Below are 21307 nucleotides of genomic sequence, written 5' to 3'. Positions count from 1 at the left end.
CTTTATTCTGCCACAAAAATCAATGTCAAAGAATATAGATTAAGAGAAACTAAAATTTTCTTTATACAAAATTGAAAAGCATCATCAAAGATCTGTATGTAAATACGCTGATATTGCAATATCACATATTTATATACATATTGATTATTGAAAGAACAATAACAAATACTTCTCCATTTCATTAAAGGTATTCTATTTAAATTCTTAAGAGAATGATAAAACTAATATTAAAATATTTATGTTAATTGTAGTTAAAAGAATGATTGAATACAATAAAAATTAATAAATAGAAATATGATAATGAAAAAATAATAATAACTATTATATTAATATTATAAAATGACAACTATTTTGAAACAGAAAAAAAATATAAATAAAATATCTTTTATGAGACAGAGAGAGTAATGATTAATTAAATTATTAATAAAAAATTATATTAATATAAAAATAAGTGAATCACAGTAGTAGTAATAATAATAATAATAATAATAATAATAATAATAATAATAATAATAATAATAATAATAATAATAAAGAATATGAGATACAAAATATAAATAAAAAAAGTAGTTCAAAAGTTAAGAATATGATTTACACAATATATTTATTTATTGTGTCAAAATCTTGTAGTAGCAAAAAAATAATGTAATAGTTTAACTTATGTGTTTATCCTCTATAAATTATAAAATTATAATTTTTTTATAAATACATTTGTATTATAATAAATTATGAATTGAATTTTTAATAGAAATAATAAATTATAAATTAAATTTAGACTTAATATCCTTTTATGTCCCTTATGTTTTGTGTAGGATTCTTTTTGATTCCTTAATTTTAAAAATGACAATTTTGATTTTTCTTATATTCAAAGTGGTTTGCGTTTATCCTTATCGTCCAAAACGTTTGTCAAAGTCAATTGAGATGCAAAGGTGGCACATACATGTATTAGTTTATAATGGTCTGGCAATGTAATACATAAAAAGGGTATACCCAGATTTCTTATCTTTCTCTAAAATTCTCCCAAACCTCACTCTGTAGAACGACGAACACATCCTTTGACGAAGGATGTGAACTGTTGAAGAACGAAGAAAACACGAAGAAAAGGGATTTCTAAAGAGAATACTGGTAATGTTTTTTTTCTTCTTTTTAATCTTCGGTCAATTCTATTTTAGGGTTCATGGGTTTGCATTTTAGGGTTTGTCATGGATTTAGGGTTTTGTGTTCCTGATTCAAAATGTTGTAATTTTTAGGCATATTATGGATGAATATGTGCATATATTTATACACCATGGGTTTTTTCCGAAGGTGATGATGAGTCAAGTTATGGGGGTTCAGTTGCTGAGGTGAAGTGTGATGTTGATAAGTGGAGTTATTTTGAGGTGTTAGGGATTGTTAAAGAACTGGGATATGAGGAATCTGGAACAGCAATATACAAGGATCCAACAATTGGTTTATTTAGTTTGAGTGATGATAAAGATGCCCAAGAGATAGTTGATTTATGTAAGATACATAAAAGTGTTTATTTGTATGTGCAACATTCAGTTTCTCAACCTGGTTATTATGACGGACCTATAGAGGATGAAACTGAAAACATAGTTAAGGTTGTAGTTTATGTTGATGAAACTGAAGAGGTCATTGGAAAAATGATTGAAGAGATTCTCAATGGTATAGCAGATGGTGTAAGTGACTTGAATAAGGTTAGGGTTGGAGGCACAAATATTGATGTTAATGGGGCTGAGGATATGACTAAGGGTGAGGTAGGAGATATTAACGTTGATGTTAATGGGGATGAGGATATGAGTGAGGGTGAGATATGAGATAATAATGTTGATGTTAATAGGGTTGAGGACATGATTGAGGGTGAGGTAGGAGATAATAATGTTGATGTTAATGGGGCTAATGATATGAGTGAAGTGATGATGTGAGTTTTCAATATTACAGTGCCTTAGATGTTGTCTTTCAAGACTCGGATGAAGACAGTGATAATTTAGTGGAAGAGGATATTAGACATCCATTGGGTTATGACAAAGAGGCAAAAGGTAAAGGTAAAAAACATAGTGAGGAATGTGAAGGTGCTAGTGAGAAATTAGAGAGTGGGTGTGAAACTAATGATCAAAGTAACTGTCATAGGAAGAAGTATTGTGTTTTCAAAATGTCCAAGAACATGGCAGACTACAAATGGGAATTACAAACCTATTTTACAACAAATAATGATTTTAAGGAGGCAATTACTTCATATGCAGTCCAGTCAGGAAGGGATTTGAGGTTCTCTAAAAATGATAAACAAAGGGTAAGAATGATATGTAAAGAAGGGTGTGATTAGAATGCATATTGTGGAAAGTTACCATATGAAAATTCATGGCAATTGAGGAAATTGGTGGATAAGCATAACTGTAGTAGATCATATAATGTGAAGTTCATGACTACAAAGTGATTAAGTAAAAGAATTCAAAACTCTTTGAAAGATAATCCAAATTTGAAAATCAGGTACATCAAGGAAAAAAATCCAAAGGAAATTAAATGTTGGTGTAAACAAGACTAAGGTTGTTAGGGCTAGGTGTGCAGCAAGAGGATCGATTGATGGCTCATTTCTAGAATAGTATACAAGAACTTATGGCTATGCACATGAGATCCTTAAAACAAATCTTGGTTCAACTGTTAAGATTAATGTTCAACATGTTCCAGACAATGCAAGTGGCAATAGGCCTCACTTTCAAAGGATCTACATTTGTTATGCAGCTTGCAAAGAGAGTTTCAAATTATGTAGACCTATAATTGAGCTTGATGGCTGTTTTTTGAAGGGTCTGTGTGGAAGACAAATATTGGCAGTCATAGGAAGAGATCCAAACGACCAAATGATATCAATAGCCTTTGCAATTGTTGAAGGTGAAACAAAGAACAATTGGACATGATTTCTAGAACTATTGATTGAGGATCTTGGAGGTAGAAGTCAATGTTATACATACACCTTCATATCAGACCAACATAAGATATTGAATTTGTGATCATTAATCTCTTGTATTTATTTTGTGCATGATTATAATATTTTGAATTTATGATAATGAATCTCTTATATTTATTTGTTAGGTTGTCTTGCCAATTATGGATGACCTTTTACCAGGTGTGGAACAGAGGTTTTGCGTACGTCATTTGTACAACAATCTCAGGCTCAGACATCAGTATTTAGAAAAAATGCCAGAAGGACCAAAAAAGAAAAGAAATTTGGAGCAAGGTAAAGTTGATGGCTCTGATCGCAGACTAAGGAGGACATGACTATATATTAAATGTAGTAAGTGCAAAAAAGATGTTCATAACAAGCTTACTTGCAAGTATCCACCAACTCAGTCTCGGGGAACTCAAGCTCAATCTCAGACACAACTAGCCCAGTCTCAAACACAACAGTCTCAGACTCAAACTCATGAAAATCAAGCTCAAACATAACCAGCTCAGTCTCAGACACAACAATCTCAAGCTTAGACACAACCAACTCGATCTCAGGCTCAAACACAACAATCTCAAGCTCAGACTCAAACTCACACAAGGCTAAAAGTAAATGGTTCCAAAACTCCACTCAAGAAATTAAGCATCAGGAGACCAACAAGAAGTGTGGGATCACCAAGCCCTACAACCAATAAAATTTTACATTAAATGTCTAATAAACTCAAAAAATTTAATTGTAAATTTTAATAAAATCTTGTACTAATAATCTAATAAGTTGTAATAAAAAGTAATTTAATAAAAAGTAATTTAATAAAAAATAATTTAATAGATTGACATGTGATTTTTTTCTAAATTATATTGAAAATGTTTTACCAAATACATTTGTACTATAATAAACTATGAATTGAAATTTTAAAAGAAATACTAAATTATGGAATTACATTTATTAAATTTAAAAAAATTCTTATAACGCATTTATTATGTAATATTTAATAATCTAATAATTTTGTAAGGCAATGTTAACTTGTGCCCTATTTCTATTTAAAGGCACAAGTTAAAAAATTCACTTATAAAAAATTTGTAATAGAAAAAATAAATGAATATTTTTATTAAAATTTCTATTATGCAACTTGCATGAAATAAAGATAATATAGTCTAATAATTTTTTAATATTAAATGGATATAAACAACATTAATTAACCAAAATAATGATTACAAAGAGAGTATACGGTACAAACGTTATATGACAACTAGACTAACTAACTTAAAATTCTAAAAGGCTCAAAAGTAGAAGTCCAAAACACTTATAAGGATGGTCAAAGAAACTTCTTTTGGCATCAAAATTTGAAAAACTAAATGATAAAACAAAAAGCTAGTTGATTTTCTTCTAATTATTAGAAGAAATGGGATTTATTGTACTTTCTTATGTTAGTCATAGCTCGGTTGTAAGCTACATCGCCAAAGCAAAGCCTTGAGTAGGAGTCAATTTATCAATTTGGCCAAAGGCTCAGGAAACCGTGTTATTTATGAATAGTATAGCATTCCCTAGATATCGATTTGATCGAAGTCAATTGATCTGTCCTCAAAACCGTAGTCTGAATGGTGGAGCCTGTTCCTGGCCAATCTGCTCATCATAGCAAGACCTGATACAAAGGCAGAAGAGTTCTAGTCATATAAATAGAATGTAAATATAATAGTCATTCTTTGAAATGCTGGTCTTTCTTCAGCAGAATTTGGGTTGGACCTAACTCATCCCTACAAAACCGATTTGTAAGGTGAGGATTGTCCCCATTTATAAATACAACACAAGCCATAAACCATATCTCTTAGCAATGTAGAACTAAATACACCCCTTTAAAGCTAACATAATAAAGGTGTTAGGGACTGCAAAGAGGCAAACTAAAGTACCGCAATTAAAGCGACTAGGAGCAAATCGCAATTAAAACGGAAAGTCCAACAGGAATAATTTATCTTTATTGCGTTTCTCTTTTTGGGTCTGTTTCACTCACTTTGCTATGAAATCATATCTGACAGGAATACTTTTTAATGAAGTAATCTTAGAAACAAGCAAAAACTACTCAACAATGGCGAAAAATGCATTATAGTGGCATGTATGAATAAATGTGTTTTGATTTAATTGTAGAGTTACGGTGATGTTCCAAGTGATATGCAACAAATAGTAATATGGCAAATGAAGAACCAAATTAAGCTTTGGAAGTTCCCAGCTTAATAATTAAACTCTACCAATACTCTTCTAGTAGTTTTATGTTATTTTCATAGGAGACCAAAATCCAAATTAAATTTTGCAAATTAAAGGTTGTGTAAAAGATGGAACAAAACTATATATACCTTCAATCATCTTGTAAAGCGATGACCACCATCCATCAGAGGATATTTGGCGTTGGTTTAAAGATTCCTCAATTTCTTTATCATGCTTCCTTTCCAAAACACCCTGCAAAGTTAGCAGAGCATCCTTTGTCTTTTTGAGAATACTATTATCATCTTCTACTTCCAACCGTTGTAGGTCATTCTGGGACGAAGTGAGACTGACAGCAAGAGCATACTGGGCTGCAGCAGCCCACCGAGAAGAAGCTAGCCATTTTTTGTGACCATCCAGATGTTTGTTCTCCTCTCTTTCTGTCTTGTCCCCGCCATGTACTAAGCTGCGTAAGTATTGGGCATTTGCAGCTCCTGTACTTTGCACCATCTTAGAGAAAGCACTACCCTCATTTGCCAGCAGCTCCTCTGGGGTATCATACTCAAGAACCTTACAAAAATAAAGTTAGTATCAGTGCCGCATTGAATCAAATCAACATCAGTTTAGGGGGTTTAGAGTCAACTTTAAGACCTTTCTGCATTCATAACGACTTTTTCAAAATTTCAATTCTTTTTACCAAAAACTAAGAACATTACATCAAAAGAGCTATTTAATATTGTCACTTTAGTACAAGCTACTCTAGTCCGAAGGATTTTAACCAATTATATGAGTTATCCAGATATATGGTCTGAACATTGACTATTGAGTACATACCTTGCCTCCATCGAGCAAAAGAATCCGATCACAATCAATAATGGTGTTGAGGCGATGAGCAATAATGAGCATTGTACAGGATTTAAATTCCTCTCTGATTGTTTTCTGTATGAGTGCATCTGTTCTAACATCCACTGCAGCAGTTGCCTCATCAAGTACTAAAATCTTTGATCTCCGCAACAAAGCCCTGGCAAGACTCAACAGTTGCCTTTGTCCTACACTGAAGTTCTCGCCTGCCTCAGATACCTTGACACAGCATAGTTTATTAATGAAAAGATATGGACAGGTATGTATCTCTAGCACAAAGTCTCATAATAATCAAATGCAACCACAAGTTAGGGGTGAAAACGAGTCAGACTGCCTGACAAGGCCTAGCCTGCATTTGAACCATGTTAGGCCAATTTTTCTTAAATAGGCAAGGCCAAAGTTATTTGAAGATGTCCAAGTAGCTAAAAAAAGTTAAGCTATAAAGCATCTGAACAGTTTCCTATGCCTAATAGATGGGCTTATTTAAATAGATGTACAAATAATATGAAAATATTTATATTGTTATTATCGGATATTTTTTCCATCTAGATATATAGACAGCAATACCTACCATTTAGAAGTATTCATGCATTTTAGTTTCATCCTAAATTAGACAAAATATCAGGAGCATTTATAACCCAAATTCAACTTTAATTCATTTATTGCTCAAATAAATTAATCACAGAACCAGAATGTAAACAAGTGAAAAGCAAAAGAAGTGTGGATTCAAATATAACCAAATTCAATTATACAATGCATTTGAGGACTTAAACATTAAAGCATGTCTTAATTGAAAAGTAAAGAATCCCATCATTTCTGTCACTATTCACTAACACAATCATGTCTCTAACAAAGCACGATTTAGCAATTACCTCGGCATCCAGACCCAAAGAATTCCTCCGTATCACATCCTTCAAATGTGCCCTCTCCAGAGCCTCCCAGAGGTCAGCATCATTGTGTTCAGTAAATGGATCAAGATTAAATCTCACGGTTCCTATAAAAAGTAATCGACAAGAATGTTGTAAGAGTTTGATCTTCATATTTCAATTTTGTTTAGCTACAAGACACCTACTCAGAAGCAAAAAATTCTCATGTTTCAACAACTCAACTTAAGAATTATACAAAATTAAGCAAATAAACCCCAATAGAAAATTAAGCAAATAAACCCCAATAGAAAATAAGGTTGAGCCTAGCCTAACCACTTGAGCATTTATGAATTAAGAATTTGTTAATTCTTAGCCCTTATCCCTTTCTAATTGGACTATCTTACTAAACGATAATAACATAAGAGATGATATCTTAAATACCCGAAAAGAGAACAGGAGATTGTGGTATAATGCCAAGAACTTTCCGCAAATCAGCAAGCCCAAACTTTGCAATATCATAATCATCAATTAATATTCTCCCTTTTTCCAATTCCACGATTCGAAACAGGGCATTTAGCATGCTGGATTTTCCTGCGCCAGTCCTCCCAACAATGCCAACCTTATCGCTTGGAGAAATATTGAAAGATAGGCCATGAAGCACAGGAGGAAGTTCCGGCCTGTAGCGAAGAACAGCTTCTTCGAATTTGATGGAGCCCGAGGAAGGCCACCCAGGGGGAGGGCGATTATGGTCAATCACAGAAGGAGCTTCTGAAGGCAAATCAATGTAAGTTCCAATCCGCTCAACTGAATTTAAACTATTCTCAGCCAAACTTGCAAGTCTGAGCACACCAGTGAGCAAGCTGGTAATATTCAAAGCGTAACTGAGAAGTAATCCCATGGTGGATGCAAATTCTTGCTGATTATCTGCCCTGCCATTCTGCATCACGGCGAAGGTTGCAGTAAACCATATCATGAGGCCTCCTAGGGTTTCCAATCGGATTGCAAGCCATCGGTTTCCGCTTATGTTCACCAGCGTGAACCGAATGTTGTTGTCCATGGATCTCCCATTTATATCGGCCATTCGATCATAAGCTTTGTAAGCACGAATTGTTGATAGACCATTTAGCGCTTCCCCAAATTGTGCATAAACAGGAGATCTGCTAACTGAATCCAATCGCTTTACCTCACGAGCGGTGCTCTAACAACAGAAAAATCATTTGATTTATAATCTACAATTATAATTACAAATGTTCAGGGGTTCAAAAAAATAAACGCAAGAACAAAATGTTTAATATACCTGGTAGTATAGATATGCTCCATAGAATAATACCAACAATGGCATTATTGCCCACAGGGACATTGTGCTTACAATCCCTATCAGGATGAAGGTCGAAAGAAGTTGGGATATTTGACCTAAAAACATGCTCACAAATGGAGCCACATTACGATCAATGTCACCTAGATCTTTTGCAAATCTGTTGATGACCCTTCCGAGTGGATTTGTGTGGAAAAAAACCATGGGAGCCCGTAAGATGGAGTGAAGCATGGCTTCGTGTAACCTTCTGGCAGCATAAAGACTTGATATGATTAACCAGTAAGAATTTGTTAGAGTCACCAAAACCTGGCAAGGACAAGGACAATGCCAATTAAGTATCTACTCTGTGTGTGCACAAAGCTATGTTCATTATTTTGAACAAAATGATTGGCAGCAACACAATGTGAATCTACTTGCCATTTTATGAGAGAATTATTATACCTGACAAAATGATAGAGCTGCATATATGAGATTGTAGAAACCTGGATTATAACCCTCTACAGTACTCTGATCAGTCCAGTGGCTTAACCATGTGCTACTTGACACTCGTAATGCTTCAGTTGAGAAATAGCACCCAAATAGTACTAGAACAACCCAAGCGCCTCCTAATGCATTTTTGTACCTAAAAGGACCCACGCAACAGTAAGAATAAAGACCACATAAAAATACAGAAAGGCCAAGAGATATATGATAAAAAAGCACCATATTTCACTTTCTTATAGATGTTAATTATCATGATTATCTATACCTAAATATAAAGGGAATGCCAAGTTTATGTATAGCTTTTTTTTCCTTCTAAATTCAAATTTTATTCTTCATTTGAACTATTATGATTTTATCCTTCATCCAACCAAATAAATGATTATTTTTTAAAGTATCTATATACCTATATGTAAAGTTGATACTAAGTTTATATATAGCATTTTTTATTCCAATTTGACTCTTGTGTGAGATATATAGCTCTAGTACCTTCTAGTAGCTTCTCTCTTCCTATAGAAGCTTCCTCTGCCTTCAGTTGCCAAATCAGCATAACTAACCAAAAGTTAGTTATAACTGAGTGTAGGTTAAGGCAACTAAAGGTTAGGTTAGCTATATAAGTCCCTATACTTAGTTGTACTGAATTAAATTTCAGTGTAACCGTTTTTCAAAGGAATGAAACAATTTCCTCTCAATTTTCTCTAATCTTACAACCCTACATTTAAATTATTTTATTTACAATCTTATTCTTCTTTATCTAATCAAATAACTGATTATTTTCAATAATATAGTGTCTTATTCTTTTAATAAAAAAAAGTGAACAGTCTAATGCTAGTATGTAAGAACAGAAATGAAGCATGGAGAATAAGTCATTTCACATATGAACGTGAGTGCATCATCAATACTTTTATTGATATTATATTTATTCATTAAATCTTGTTACCTGATTAGAACATTCAAACTGACAACACCTGTTTCCCGTTCTTCTTTTTTAATAAGGATAGACTTTCCTCCTTTGGGTTTACTTTCACTCTTTGAATTATCATTAACTGCTCCATTGACCACTGGTTTTGAAGAGGACTTTTGATCAGTATCTTCAATATCTACCTTTTCTTCTACGTACTCTTCCATTTTTCCTGCATTTTCCATCAGCCTCTGGAAGAAAACCCCCTGGCTAGAGAGCTCTTCAAAAGTCCCTTCCTCCTTCACCATACCTTCATGGACCAAAATGATTCTATCAACTTGTGAAAGGAAATGCAGCTGATTTGTAACAAGAACTCGAGTCTTCCCTCTCAATTCTCCCTTGATACATTTATCAAAAACCTGAGATGACAGTGATGAGTAAATTAGGCAATGTTAAGATAGTATCTGATTTGCAAGCATAAGATGACCAAAACAACACCATGAACAGAATAAGTACGCTTTATGAGTTTAGAACACTGAAGGAAGATAAATAACATTAAGCAATTTTGAATCACTAAACATGAAGGTAACCTGTCTAGCCACATGTGCATCCAGAGCACTTAGGGGGTCATCAAAAACGAGCACGTCAGAATTGGAGTAGACAGCTCTAGCCATGGATACTCTTTGCTTCTGACCACCGCTGATGTTTACTCCTCTTTCACCAATTTCAGTAAGATCGCCGCCCTAGTTATTAACCATGTGAGAGAAAGAAAGAGTAGGGACACCAAGTTGTAAATAAAATAATTAACTTGAACACCCATTGCATCCAATCAAATTCTACAACACTCAGGTATATACTCACAGATAGTAACTCTAGGTCGTGTTGCAGTTCAGTCACATTTATTGCCCTTTCATATCTTATTGGGTCAAAGGCAGAACCAAACAAAATGTTATCCCGTACCTGTAGAAATGACAACTATCAATCACCTTCCCATTTGAAAATAAAACGAAAAATGATTAAATAGAAAATAGGATATATTTATGGTAAATAGCATCCGGTTAATTTTATAATGTACAAAACATTATGATGATTGAAAGACAAACAAGATCCAATTCCCAACTTTGTCGATTAATAAGAACCTATTAAATAATTCTATAATGCAGGCAACACTGAATAGAGCATATCACTATCTTACAGTTGCATTAAAAATCCATGAAACTTGAGGTACATAAGCAACTGTTCCTCTCATGACAACAGTTGAATCCACAATTGGAGGAAGCTCTCCAAGCATTGCAGATATGAGTGATGTCTTCCCTTCTCCTGTGCTTCCAACAACAGCAACTAGGCTACCAACAGGAATATCCAAATTTATGTTTGACAATGTTGGCCTCTCTACCTGAAGGGGGAAAAAATATCAGATTCTTTTTCGAGAAAATTCAAAAGCAAGAACATTCATGATTCCTAATGTTATTGATAGAGACCAAATATGGGTCAGAAGGAAAAAGGAAGTATTATGTGATAATGAGTGTGGTAAGGATATATGATAAGTAAAGATTGAGTTAGGATTCTTAGTTGGTATGTTAGTTATGCCTCAGTAGTATAAATAGTGATGTTAATGAATTGTATCCATTATGTTAGAATAGTGAATGAACCATTATGGGTAGGCAGAGAGAGTTATCTCCTCTAAGGAGCTTTGCTCTGGGTAGATTGGAATTCATTCCTTTCTATATTGTTCTCTTTCTTCATCAATTTGAATATTTTACATTGTTGATATAATTTCTTTACATAATTTCTTACGATGGATTTTGGAGTTCCATCAGTTATCAAACGAAAATTCTTCCATACCATGCTTATTGGAAGATATAATTTTAATACAAACACTGATATACAATCAATTTCAATTCAGTCTCAGCAAGATGAAAAAAATGGCAGAAATCAAATAGGTGAAACACAACACAAAACACAAATATTTGTTTTTCAGATTGAAAGACCTAATGAACAGATGTCTTTCATGCAAGTGGTATGTCTATATATGCATCTGTACATAATGATGAAATATTCAAGCATGTGTAATGACAAAAAGATTGTGGACCTTTGCATCCCAAGAAAAGTTTCCATTCTTGATTGAGATGGCTGGTAACCCTGGCTCAAGAGGTGGATTTGGTAGAAGTATCCTCTCTTCAGCTAAGAGCAACTCCTCCAGACGTTTCAACGATACATTTGCATTAACCACCTTTGAAACAATGAAGAATCAGGTCAGCATGAACTCCATCGATATTTGGTATGACGTTCATTCATTAATTTAAGAAGACGACGATAAATCTAAGCGAGCTTTATTTTTTCCTTTTTATGGCAATTTGCTAAACAGATTAACTCTGGTTCTGTTATTTAGGATAAGCTGGTATAAAAAATAAAGAAAAACAGAGAGGTAAAGAATGAATAACCTGAGTTATAATATTAGGAAGCATGAACAGAGGAAATCGAAGAACAGCAAACAGAGAAAGCGATGTGAAAGCTCTTGCAGGTGTCAAATCCCCTCCGAGCAAGGTGAAGACTCCAAAGGAAATCACAGTTACAAAAACTGGAATGCTATTTAGGATAAATGAATTACACTGCCAAGAAGAATTCAATAAAGGGATGAAGTCAAGAAGCAATATCAGGAAGATAAAGAAACATACTTACAATCCTAAGGCTATGTTACTCAAGGAAGCAAAGTAAGCTTCAAAACAAATAATGATTGGAACATAAATATCTTGAGTTAGTATCATTCCATACCGCTCCAAGTAATGATGCTTTTCGGAACCATGACAATTCGTCATTTCGCACATTTGATACTTTAGACTGGAAACTACTCTCCCATGCATAACATCTATAAGCCAAGTTCGCATAATCAACAAAAGAACAGTTAGAACTAAACAATATACATAAGAAAAATTATTATTATTAGATCAACAAACGGTTAATGATTGGTGGTAAAAGACATACTTTACAGTGTCCATAGCAGCCAAAATTTCATTCATGAGACTAATTCTCTTGTCTGTGCGTTGCAACCCTTCCTTAGACAGCTTCTGCATTCTGCTGATGATTAATGTCTGCATCCACAAAACAAGTCATCATTCATGTGTTTAGTAAGCTTCCATATGATTGAAAAATGTCAGACCACAGATAATATGCCAGCAGCCCAGAACACAATTGCTAATCTATATTATTAGCTACTGAGAGATGATTATGTGGTGCTTCAAAAAGTAAATTATATCAGAACACCTCATTACTTTGATGAATGAGACTGAACAATGGAATCAAATCAAAGGTAGGGAGAGGAAAGGGAATACATTATAATAGAATAGGGTATACTGGATAAATTTATATACACTTCCTGAAAGTGTATTTATACTTGAAAAATTGGTACAGTGTAAATGTAGTATAAATTAAGTAAGCAGGTGAACACTTGTACCTGTAATGGAAACATGAGAACTAGCAACAAAGCACCAATAAGGGAAGCAGCGCCTAGTTCGTTGTAAAGAAGAACCATAGCAATAGTAATTCGAAAGGGAGCTGACCACAAAGTGTGAAGTGATTGGCATATTTGCTGTTCAAGGGAATAAAATAATAAATAAGTTAATTGTGGGGCAGTATTGCAGCATCAAACATATTATTGAGAATAATAATAGTACAAAAATTTCACTAAGTTGTTCACAAGAGAAATGATATTAGTGTCCCAAAGATTTTGGGCTTCACAGCCATTTCCATTCAATAGGAAAATTTTCACATAGTAATAACATATCCATTTTTATTTTCATTAAAAGAATACCAGAACTAGTTGTTTCAGTCAAAACAGGTTTAAAATAAACTGGGTTGCTTGCTCTTAGTGGTGAAGTTTTGGTTTGTCCTTCCACTCTAGAGAATCTATGGTTTAGTGGGATTACAAGTCTCAAGAATGCAAAATAGCAACAGTTATTTGATAACTAAGAATTGTGTGTTGACTAAAATAAAATTGAAGTAATAATCTGTAACTTTACTACTGCAGCCATTGAACGTGTAAATTAAAGTTTCAGTTTCAAGTCGGGTCTAGTTTGATCTAATTGGTTACTATGTTTTCAACTATAAAACCATTTATTAAAGATGCATATTACAGTCAAATCCAGTATCGTCCTTATTTAACAACTTTAAAGTCAGGTGGATCTTTCGTATCTGTCAGCTGCAACAATTAGAATAGACATCAGACAATAGGGAGAAAAGCAGAACCATACCTGAAGTGACTCAGCATCAGTAGTCATCAAGTTGGTTATTTTTCCAGATGCAAATTGCTTTCGTGCTTCATGGGTAAGCCTTAGAGACTTGCGAAATACTGCAGCCACCTACAAGGAAGACAAGTGGAACACCAAACTCACCATGTTAAGTGAAACTGAGTGAGCATGAATATCAACTGAAACATGCAGAGCTACTCCGGCACAAGATCATCATGTGTATCAATGCCAAAAATATTGACATGGATATATTTTTAGCCCAAGCATGGAACTACACAATTTATACTTCAAAGATGCTACTCTTACACCCTTGTTCGAAAAATTAAGCTTTAGGCAGTTCTTGCCTCAGTGTTTGGAAGGAACGTGAAATTTTATTTGAACAGAAGAAAGAATTACCAGTGTTGATCTCAGACGATAACCAACACGCATGACATTCTGAAAATACTGAGCTTCACATAACACCCCAAAGACCTGCCAAACAAAATTTCAGATAGATCTTAATCAAATCTCCCAAAAGTTATATATTACTTGCTTGATCAACCCACCATGGAGTTTGGCCCAGTTACTTAAAAACCAAAAACATATTTAATGTTTATCACCATTTTGTAAACAGTACAAGAACTGGATGAGTTTACTTAAAAACCAAAAGCAATTACTAAACAGTACAAGAACTGCAGTTGGTTTTTAGAATCTGAAACAAGCCATAATATCATCAAACAGAGCAAATAAAGAAATTAAGCATCAAAACTGTTGTCTTCAAAATGCATTCAATAAAATCCAAATATCAGCAGACAAATATTTAATCAGATTTGTATCCTACCACTCCAACAAAAATTGAGAAGGCGTAAATATAGCCCATTCCAGCTGGATCACCATTTTGCATGGACTGCAGACAATTCATAGAACAAGTCAATTAACAATTGTTAAACATTAATAACAGTAACGTATTTAGAAAATAACAGTGTCGATGTATGTAATACACTATGGGCTGATCTTCTATTAATCTTGTTTTAGTCATACTTAACAAGTGATGATTCAGTAAAAGGGTATCTAACCTGTAGAAGCTGGTTCAATATAAGTGGGCCCGTAAATTGGGAAAGATCATTGCCAATCTACATATTGCAAACAGGAGAACAGATAAATAAAATGTAAAATTCTTAAATAGTTCAGTCATACTAAAGTGCCACTCTGAATCATCAAAAGCATATCTTCTAACTGATTTCACATTGGAAGTATAACATCTGATAGCCAGTAAAAGTCTTAATAATTGCATAGCTTTGCGACTAGCAGATCACTAGATGTCAGTGACGTTTACTGCCAACTTAAGTTGATAGTTGATATGACAGCACCATCTTATTTGATGCATAATTAATTTAAGAATCATTTCGTGCAACAGTAGATATATAAGAAAACTAATCACCAATTAAAATGAAAGTGTTCTATATATCCATCAGGATACCACAAATAGTTTAACATGCAGCAAACTCCAAAGGATCCAAATATGTGGCAAAGTTTTTACCAAGATGTGGAAATAAATCTACTCCTAACATATTCAACAATTTAAAAAAAACCAAAATTTTCCTTTATTGAGAATATATATCAAATTCTGAATACCAAAATCCTTACAAAAAAGAACTGTATATTATGTCAGTTGTCAAATCATGTTAGAAATGATATTCATCAACAACATCTAATTGTTGGGAAAAAAGTACATTACCTTGAAAATGCCTCCCCACCAAAACCTACAGAAACAAAACGAAATATAAATCAAATGAAGTGCAAATAAATAGAAATAACTAACCAACATAAAATCATCCAGTTATTTCTCTAGCATCTACCCCGTAACTAAGGAGTGAGCTAGGGGAAATTTATGTGCAATATGCTTCAACCTACTGTTTCTCTATATTATCTTTATCTACCTACAATTTTTCCAAACTATGGCTACTCTCTTAACTTTTTCAACAGGGAAAATATGGTATCCAAACAAAAAAGATAATAATTTGCAAATCCTTATTTATTCATACCTTCCTCCAAGGCTTGCATTTAATGCTTTCAAAAGCCAAGGTTTTGGTTTCTGAGACTCCTTGGCCCAACATTTCTGGAATCTAAAGATCAAAGAGGTATATTATAAAGCAAAACTGAAACAAGATAATTTCAGTAGAAAGAAAAAAATGTAGGAGAAGCAAAACATACTTGTTATTCAATTCCTCTGTCCGCTCCCACGTATCTAATTTCCATATATCTTTCTCTGTCAGTGGCCTTTCATATCCTAGTTTCATAATGGGATTCATCCAAGAAAAAAGTATCCCTGGAAAAGGAACAGTTCAAAATGTGTTAACCATGCGTACACTATGAACAGTATTTACTATGCTACCTTCAAAATTGATTTCTAAACAAAATACAGCATATCTTATCACTTTCACTTGAGTAGTGGGTAACATACTAACATATAATACCAGCAGCAGCAAAAAAACAGGAAAAATAATAGCTTAATCAGCTTAGAGTGACTGTTTAGAATTTAGATCCCTCTTCACATAAACTTTGAATTCATTATCCAATAGTACACTATATGTAACATTACCAACTCGGAATTAACATTTAATTAATGCTACATACTTGACAATAGGCTAGCTCGCCTTTCAGGACATATCAGCTCTCCTTCAGGGAGTTCTTCATATGCAGCATCAGCATCAGCATCAACTTCAGTACCAATGGGGGTATAACCCGGATAAGGATCCAAAGTAGGGACATACACAAGCAAAAGTACTCCAAACAAAACCTGGACCCAAGATGAGATAAATTTTACTTTCCTTTACATAAAGAGTTGTCATTGAAGGAAAATACAAATAGGAGGAGGATAAAATGCACATTAAATTCACCAACCACCTTTCTTAATTGTTAGAATTAGAGTTTTATCTAACTCATCCCTACCAAACCAGCTTATAAGGTGAGGATGCCCTCACTATATAAACATATGTTGAGACCATATTCTTTTCAATGTGGAACTCTTTAACATACACCCTCACGCCCAACACTATAGAGTTTGGTGCTAGATATAAACGGTAGGTGGCCCAATAGCGGAAACCTAATGGCAGGTGGCCTAACTGATCTGGATAAGCTCTGATACCATCTTAAAATTGTAGTTGGGCTTAACTCAACCTTACAAAACTGACTTGTAAGGTGATGACTTCCTAAGTTCAAGCCACATATTATTTGATGTGAGACTCATAACACACACACCCCACACCCATTATATTGGGCTTGATGTGTGGATATTAACAATAGGTGACCGATGGCGAAAACTTGATAGCAGGTGGCCTAATGGATCTTGACATGGGCTTAACATGGGCTATGATACCATTTTAGAATTGTGTTTTGACCTAACTCAACCTTACAAAACCAACTTTTAAGGTGAAGGGTGTCATTCTATATAAACTCTTTGTAGGCTCTCTCTATCCTTTAACCAATGTGGAACTTGGGTTTCTCCTAGTATTAATATACGTGAAAAAGTTAAAAATGCTTATATAAAGGGACGGAAGGGGTATCTTGAAGGGAGCCTTAAAGAGTAACGTCAGGTTAATGTGTATGTTTAATGTAAGTTTTGAGACAGGCTTGTACAACATGGTTAGATAGTATAAATGCACGTGTATGGAGCCAAACTGAATCTAGCTACCATGTCTCGGTAGCCATTAATTCACGGACTGCTTTCTTCTATTCCTATATATTCCTTTTTAAAACATATTAGGAGAAAGCTCGTATTTCAACAAAGGTCCACTCTGAAACAGTTAAGAAAGCTACAGCCAACTTTAGACACAAAGTGGTGTTTATTTTGAAAGCTTTGCAAGGGCCACAAGAGTAATGAGCCTAAATGCCAGCTTCAAAAGTATGTTTTGGATTTGCAAAGAGAACAGTAAAGTATCAATAACCAAGTTTTCTTTAATGACAAATTGTTAGTAGTTAGTATTATATTTACACCATTGCCAAGGATTGTATCCTAGAACTCCAACTCCCTTAACCCTTAGTCCAACTAATTCAAACCAGTTGAACTACCCCTCCCACCCAATACCTCAGTTAGTTTAACAATAAAAACACAGCCAAAGATCACACTAAATTTGAGGAGTGCAGAATACCTGGCAGATCACCTCACTGATGTACAAATATAACACCGATCTGTAAGGGAAACAAAAATGTTAGATTGAGAAAAACAATGACAGGCAAAACATATAGATTTGAACATGAAGCAGATAAAAACTATGGAATAATTCATTCCCATTGATTGATATGCTTAGTCATATAGTAATATAAATCTACAAATGCACAAATTTGTTGATGATTAGATGGTCCCTTTTTAAAAATACTAACTTAAAAAATGGAATGAAGAAATAGGAGATGATGGGTAGGAATCGCAATCCAGAGATATTTCTAAGTCGATACATCACTCTTGGGTGAGTAGGGGAGAGGAATACAAGTCTATGTCATGAAACGAAGGTGGTAATTATAATATAGAAGGAGCCTCCCTAACAGATATGCATATTGATCAGCTTATTTGTTATCTTCTTTCAGCTTTTCTAAAGATGATATATGTATTCCATTTTTGTACTCATTCATCTTTCTAATAAAGTTTAACCTGGAGGGAAAACCCCAATTTTACGAAGTCTCAATAAATAATGTGCATTTTACCATTATTAGCAACACCCCATGTAACATAACAAATGTCATATGATATGGACAAACCTGCTATAAAGTTGCTGGACAGAAATGACGAAATTGAACATAACAGCCTCTCCTACAATAGCATAAATCAAACCAAATCGGACAAACCATCGGAATTCATAGATGTAGACTTTAGTTTCAATCCCAAGCAAAATCAGCATAGAGCACCAGGCAAAAGCCTCAACAATCAGTGAAGTTATCTGTCAATAAATAATACTACAGCTTTAATGGCTAAACAGAAGAAATTAAATGTAGTTATTGTGTGCAAAAATGATAAGCTGAACAGCTTAAACATGTAAGCACTTTCAAATTTCATTTATATGAAACATTAATAAGATAAAAGAAATCTAATCATAGAAACACATGTGTAGTGATCAGAGAGATAGCTCACCTCAAATGGAGCAAGTTGAGACTGCCCATCTAAATTTAGAACCGATACTCCCATGATCAATCTGTATAAAGGTTCAGCCACAGAATACGCAGCCAAAATCCCCAGAACATAATTGTAGATATTTGACCTTAAACAAAACCTCTTGACTTTGGAATCCTTCTTAATCAACCATATGCGGTAGATACACAAGCCTAAAATTACCAAATGAGAAATACCAATCACCAAATTGTTAACCGCACATGGAGTGTAAGCACCAAAGGCATTCTGAACTGTTCTTGTCCACACTCCATTTTCAACCGGCCGACAATACCAAACCGCCGGCTTGAAAGCCATAATTTATCAAACTGCTCCCCTCTCTCCTCTTCAAATCTTCAAACGATGATCCTATCACCAACAACAGTAAAAATAAGCATCCACAATTAATTTTTTCTGCAAATTAACCGCAAATGAATGGAAAATCATAAAATCAAGCATTCACAGTTCACAACTTCCCCCACCTAACATATCTAGAAGGAAATTTTGACTACTCGAATTTCCACTATTTCCCATGACAACTAACAAAAATCATTCCTACTGTATTTTTCCCTCAATTTTTATCATAGATAAAAAACTATGGGCTTGTATGGATGAACTTATTTGAGCTTATCTCCTACCATAAATTTTTTTGAACTTTATTTTTATAAATTCTTCAAGATAGCTAATGAAAACAACTTATAACATACATAAAAACAATTAAAATTTATTTTATCTTTTGTTATAAAAATAGCTTATAATAAGCGCTTATTTTGATAAGCACTTGTTCCATCCGCTGCAAATAACTTTTTATCCAAACAAGCCCTATATCTGATTCATCACAGTACTAATTTCAAGGACGAACTAACAAAATTATACTAGTATAAGTTTAACGAATCTAGAAACTAAACAAAACAATAACACAGTTGCGCGCGTAGTCAACTTATGCAATTCCAGTTCGCTAGGTTGGAATTTAGGAATCAAAAATCAAATTCAACTGCGTTTTTCACTCTAGTAGAGATTCAAACTAAGCAGAAGATTAAGATAAACAAATCAACATCATGAAATTTCAAGCAGAATTAAGAGGGAAAAAAAAGCTGAAGACATAGATGCGAATAAAGACGAGAATCCCGAGAAGAAACAGAAGATCGATACCGATGAGAGAGAGAGACGAAGCGAAAAAATTGGGGGAGAAGTAGAAGAAGAAGAAGAAGACAAAAGAGAATTGAAAGATAAGAAAAAGAAAGTATAGTATAAGTCTATAACATGTTATGAAGTGTGGTGGTGAATGGAGCGAGTGGAAAAACGGAATGAGATGAGATTGAATCGCGGACACGTGATTGTGTTTTGGTGAGAAGGAGAAAAATATAAAAGAAAGGGAAAAGTAGCGGTTGGTTGGGTTAGAGTTAGAGATGTGTGTGCGAAGATGGAACTCAAAGGCGTGCGTGCGTGCATGAACGTACCAGCAGACTCACATTAGTTGATGGGGCGGAGTCCACGCTATTATAGGTCTCTTTCGGTGCGCTAGAAAACTAAGATATACCAACTACTAATATATATGCTTATATATCATGCGTCAGACCTTACGTTATGTTTCTTGTTTTTGCTTTTAATGCATACGATGATAATAATAAATACGGTATCTTACTATATTTTATTCAATTTTGTAATTTCGGAAAAATAATTTCAGTTTTAATGAATAAAATAATATGAGAGAGTCTCTTGTAATATTTTATCTATAATATTTATTTCATATATTTTTTAAGTTTTGTAAATTTATAAAGTAATTTTAAATCTTATAAATCCTGATAGTTTTAAAATTTTATATGATTTTTGTCTTTTCAGAATCTTAACCATACACTCTCTAAGTTAATCATGGTCAACTTTAATTGATTTTGGTCAAATTTGTTATTCAAATGAGTCAAATTTTATTGATTATAAAATGGGTTAAAATTAGTATTTTTTTTATATCAAATTTAAGACAAGTCAACTTTTTCATCAATAGGTTGATTTGAGTTGGGTTATCATGTCAATGAAAGTTTTTAATAGAAATACAAGAATAATGTATATATAAAATCAAGGACCAACTATGTGAAGTTATTACCAGCTTTTAACATTGTTTTAAAACGTAAGTATATTAATATTGGTATCATAGCATTGTTGATTAAGAACATGTTAGCATAATTCAAGAATAATGAGAAGAAAGAGGAAATAATAACGTAACAATAACAATATAATTGATAATATTATTATTAGAAAAACAATACTAATAAAATAGTTTTTGAAGAAAAAAAAGTTTAAACAATTTGTACTCACCACTAAAAACCAATATTTTAAGACGGGTTGTTCTCGTCTTAAAAAATATTTACCTCTATATATAGATT

At 33.5% G+C, this 21307-nt stretch overlaps 1 protein-coding gene across 2 annotated transcripts; it reads right to left on the bottom strand.

Moving 5' to 3' along the window:
• Positions 1–4117: 4117 nt before the first annotated feature.
• On the bottom strand, positions 4118–20488 carry LOC127079853 (ABC transporter C family member 2). Of its 2 annotated transcripts, none has more exons than XM_051020220.1 (28): positions 20387–20488; positions 18912–19295; positions 18542–18720; positions 17938–17977; positions 16424–16586; positions 16001–16115; positions 15832–15912; positions 15525–15549; positions 14863–14919; positions 14628–14693; positions 14204–14278; positions 13811–13918; positions 13015–13149; positions 12546–12652; positions 12336–12429; positions 12005–12172; positions 11653–11793; positions 10756–10956; positions 10422–10520; positions 10151–10303; positions 9600–9979; positions 8621–8801; positions 8162–8485; positions 7306–8062; positions 6871–6992; positions 5972–6217; positions 5290–5707; positions 4118–4583 (listed from the first exon to the last, which is right to left on the bottom strand). In XM_051020220.1, the coding sequence occupies exons 2-28, from the start codon at positions 19242–19244 to the stop codon at positions 4486–4488; spliced, it is 4866 nt and encodes a 1621-aa protein (XP_050876177.1). In that variant the 5' UTR covers positions 19245–19295; positions 20387–20488; the 3' UTR covers positions 4118–4485. The 2 variants fall into 2 exon arrangements, with proteins under 2 accessions (XP_050876177.1, XP_050876175.1); XM_051020218.1 differs by lacking the exon at positions 20387–20488 and adding an exon at positions 20079–20348.
• Between the last annotated feature and the right edge of the window lie 819 nt (positions 20489–21307).

This window comes from Lathyrus oleraceus, chromosome 1, assembly GCF_024323335.1.
Source record: "Lathyrus oleraceus cultivar Zhongwan6 chromosome 1, CAAS_Psat_ZW6_1.0, whole genome shotgun sequence".
NCBI lineage: Eukaryota > Viridiplantae > Streptophyta > Magnoliopsida > Fabales > Fabaceae > Lathyrus > Lathyrus oleraceus.
Note: the sequence above shows the minus strand (reverse complement) of the source record. Positions and strands in the feature narration are given on the sequence as shown.

Excerpts from the sequence above, each read along its gene's own strand:
- LOC127079853 (XM_051020220.1), bottom strand. The coding sequence starts at position 19,244 with ATGGCTTTCAAGCCGGCGGTTTGGTATTGTCGGCCGGTTGAAAATGGA. Across the intron at positions 15,913-16,000 it reads ACAGAGGAATTGAATAACAA|ATTCCAGAAATGTTGGGCCA; the intron begins GTATGTTTTGCT and ends TTTGATCTTTAG. Across the intron at positions 13,150-13,810 it reads CTGATGCTGAGTCACTTCAG|CAAATATGCCAATCACTTCA; the intron begins GTATGGTTCTGC and ends TCCCTTGAACAG.